This window comes from Austrofundulus limnaeus, unplaced genomic scaffold (assembly GCF_001266775.1).
Source record: "Austrofundulus limnaeus strain Quisiro unplaced genomic scaffold, Austrofundulus_limnaeus-1.0 Scaffold0, whole genome shotgun sequence".
Lineage (NCBI taxonomy): Eukaryota > Metazoa > Chordata > Actinopteri > Cyprinodontiformes > Rivulidae > Austrofundulus > Austrofundulus limnaeus.
In genome coordinates, this window is record NW_013952402.1 from 9,340,581 (window position 1) to 9,344,237 (window position 3,657).

At 40.5% G+C, this 3,657-nt stretch overlaps 1 protein-coding gene across 2 annotated transcripts in view; it reads right to left on the reverse strand.

Annotated features, from left to right (window-relative positions):
• Positions 1-574: 574 nt before the first annotated feature.
• ptena (phosphatase and tensin homolog A) overlaps positions 575-3,657 on the reverse strand; it is a 14,288-nt gene continuing 11,205 nt past the window's right edge. For both annotated transcript variants that reach the window (XM_014002308.1, XM_014002317.1), the window contains 2 exons: positions 1,864-2,133; positions 575-1,765 (listed from right to left, as the gene is read on the reverse strand). In XM_014002308.1, coding sequence (XP_013857762.1) covers positions 1,583-1,765; positions 1,864-2,133 — 453 coding nt within the window. In that variant the 3' untranslated portion in view covers positions 575-1,582. The remainder of the gene's footprint in view (positions 1,766-1,863; positions 2,134-3,657) is intronic.

Below are 3,657 nucleotides of genomic sequence, written 5' to 3' on the forward strand. Positions count from 1 at the left end.
ATTCCAGTGAAATATATTTATGTTTGTGGTTGTAATGTGACAAAATATGGAAAAGTTCAAGGGGTATGAATACTTTTGCAAACCACTGTACTACAAGAGAGTATCACTGCATGAGAGTTTCGCTTCAAACTGTAGCGGTAACTGCTGGAGTCAACCCTGTTTTGTCTGTTAGCAAAATATCTTATGAACCACTTACATGGATTTAAATGAAAGTTTCAGAAAATAATCACTAGTTGTCCGACTACGACTGATCAAGTTTCAGTCCAAGTCCAAATCAAAGCAACAACCAACATAGCAAACCAACTTTACAAATGTCTGTAACTCAATAGATTCTACAGACGTTGAGCTAAAAATTTGATGCAGGAGCTAAGCGTGATGTTAAAAGCCATCCTTCCATTTTTTTTCCCCCAAAGTATGACCAAAATGACCGCAGCTCCATCACTTCAGCACAAGATGTTCTTAGCTTAAACCTGGGTGATTACGTTCGTGATGTTGGGCCTTTGTTTCACGTGATTTTTGTCCATTTTTTCCTAAACCACCAAAGCGGTTTTCTAAGACATCTCAAAACGGTGGATTCTTTAAGAAATGACAACATTGCATACATTTATTAAGGGATGGACTCCAATTCCAGTACATGCAAATCACCACTGTCCTTTAAATGTAGTGTTGACATTATTGCAAACACTTGTCTCCCTGCTGTTTTTTGTGTATTATAACTTTTTTATTATCTTAGGATAAAAAAAAACATTAACAATTACATGGGATGCCTTGTTCTGCATAATTTAAACATATACACAGTGGGAACAGGAATGGCAATGCTTTAGACATCATCACAGCCTCTTCGTCACCCCCACCCACCCCCCAGCCCCACTGCCTGCATGCAGTTTGCACTGCACAAAAGGCCAAAAGTCACATGAGACAGCCTGCAAAGAGCACAAGAAGCATTCACAGTAAAGGAATATAGGGAGATGGATAGGGTGGAGTAAAAAGATGAGGGGGGAGGGGAGAAAAAGAGGGGAGTGAAACAAAGTGACTGCAGCACTGGCCTTGGTTTAGACAGGAGAAGGAGCAGCATAGTCCTAGTATTTCATTCAAACCTCTCCCACACTTCAACTCCCGTCTCCTGATTGTGGTATTCTTTCCATTGTCTTTGACAAAAAAGAAAAAAAAAGTTTGCTTATATATGCATGTATATATGTATATACATGTATGTATATAGATATATATAAACACATTTTTTTATAGCTACAGCTCCTTTTCTCATTGGGGCAACAGTGTCAATACCTCGCATATGGTACATTGCTGTGCCAAAAAAAATAATAATAAAAAATACAAAACAGGAAAATAAAAAAATTAAATTAAATTAAAAAAACAATATATTGGTCAATTTTTTTTCTCTAAAATTGGCATTTGACATGATGATATTCTATTGCCGTCAGGGGGGAGGGGCGGGACAAAGGTTCTTCTTTTGAGTTTATATTCAAGTTTTCTCCTTTTTTTTTTTCTTTGTCTTTTTTTCTTCTCAGGTGTATATTTTCTTCCTTTCCTGCTTTAAAAAAAAAAAAAGAAAAAGAAAAAGAGTTCACACTTTTGTGATTTGCGTGTGCTGCTCTTCATCAAAGGGTTCATTTTCCGGATCAGAGTCAGTGGTGTCAGAGTATCGATAATGGTCTGGCTCATTGTCGCTAACGTCCGGGGTGACGGATGTCGAAGTGCTAGCCTCGGAATTTGGCTCCTCCACGGTTTTTGTAAAATACAACTTCACCTGGAACATCAAGACAAAAGTCGGGATGTGCTTTTAGAGACTTATCACTGCTGGGTAGTTTTCATTAAAAGCAACTAACTCCTCCTGCCAATACTCACCTTGAAGTTTGGAGAAAAGTAGCGGTTAGCCTTATCCTTATTGGCTTTGTCCAAGTCATTCTTCGTAAGTGTCAGGATGAGGTATTCCTTGTCCCTGTCTCCTTCCCTGCAGCCGTCCTTGCTCTCGGCGCTCTGTTGCTGGCCTTGTCCCGGAACCGCTCCTCCCTGCTGGCTCTCCACGTTGTTCACTGCCCCGTTCTCCATCTTCTCCCCGCTCTCGTCTGGCCCGGGGATGAAAAAGGTGTTCACCCAGAAGTGAAACATTTTATCCTGAATGGGAGGGGAAAAGAGGATTAAAGGGGAGGAAAATTTTGAAAAAACTAGGAATCTTCTACAGAACTGAACTCTTTCAGTTCTTTTGGCTACAGTTGATGTTACTCTTGTTTCTTGCTGTCAAAATGTGGAACATTTTTAGCAAAATGCCCTCAAATTTGTTCTGGGAACTCAGCTTTAAAGTGTAACCAACCATTGTGGAAGCATAACTCCGCCCCCCAGGCAAATTTGAAAAAAAAAAAAGTCAACAAAGTGGGCGGTGCCAAGAGACACTGAGGGGCACGACCTAAAGTGTGGGGACGAGGGAACCTGACAGCTAGCTTCATTTGACAAGCTAGCCTTTCTGAAAACAGGTCTAGTGTGGTCCAGATGCAGAAAATGTGCTGTGTCTTTACTGAAGTTTCACAAATCAAACAAAGGTTTGCCAGTATTGGTTTTAAATATTCTGCCATAAGTGTAGAAAATTCCAGGTTTGACGTCTAAGTATTTTAATGTTTAAAACTAGAACCGATTAAAAAGCTCAAGGTAGCGGAAAATTAGCCATTACCTGAAGCTTCAGCGTCGTGGTTCAGCAATGATAAACTGAATCGTCACACTGGTGGGTATAAAACTGATTTATTACTGAGAGAATATTGATGACGCGCCACAGCAACTTTGTAGTTACTTTAAAAAATATTGAACGACAAAGATTATTAAAGTTAATGCAGTTTGTTTTTTGATACGAGGCYGACGTCCATGCTTCGTGCTGCTCTTCAAATGCAGCTAAATTTTTTTCCCCCCTCACTCTGCCTGCTTCTTTTCTGAACGTGTACATGTACCAATAACTTATTTTTTACCCGCTTCCTCAGTCTTTGAACCCAGTGGTTCGAGCTGTTGGCTCAAGGCACCGAATGAGGGACAAGAAACTGGTGCTGCCGAGGCAATGTGTGTATCATTACTAACAAGCAGCACCACGGCTCAGTGGTTAGCACCGATGCCTCACAGCAAGAAGGTCCTGGGTTCGATCCCTGGTTCGGACCTGGGGTCTTTTTGTGCCGAGTTTGCATGTTCTCCTCGTACTTGTGTGGGTTCTCTCTGAGTACTCCGGTTTCACTCACTCCTAAAAACATGTACAATAGGTCGCCTTCAGGCCCAGGCCTGAGATCTCAACGGGACTCACCTGGTTAAATAACGGGAAATAAAATAAATAAATAAAAGCAGGAAAAAAAAACCTTTCATTGCAGTGCTCACAGTTTCTACTCCTGACTCGCAGCAGGAACGTCTGAGTGAAAGCCTTTTATACCCGAAAACGGGATTTGTGACATAAGCATGCATAGCTTTATCCAATAGGACAATTCAACCGCAGTAGCCACCGTTCAACCCATAGAGGGCAGCGCTGAGACAGTTTTACACAAAATACTGCAGAATTTAAAAAATTTACAAGAAAATATCAATTTGCACAAACATATTAAGATAATACTGAAGAAATTTACTGGGGTGTGTTTGTATACTGATCTTAATTACACTACACATGGTATTAAT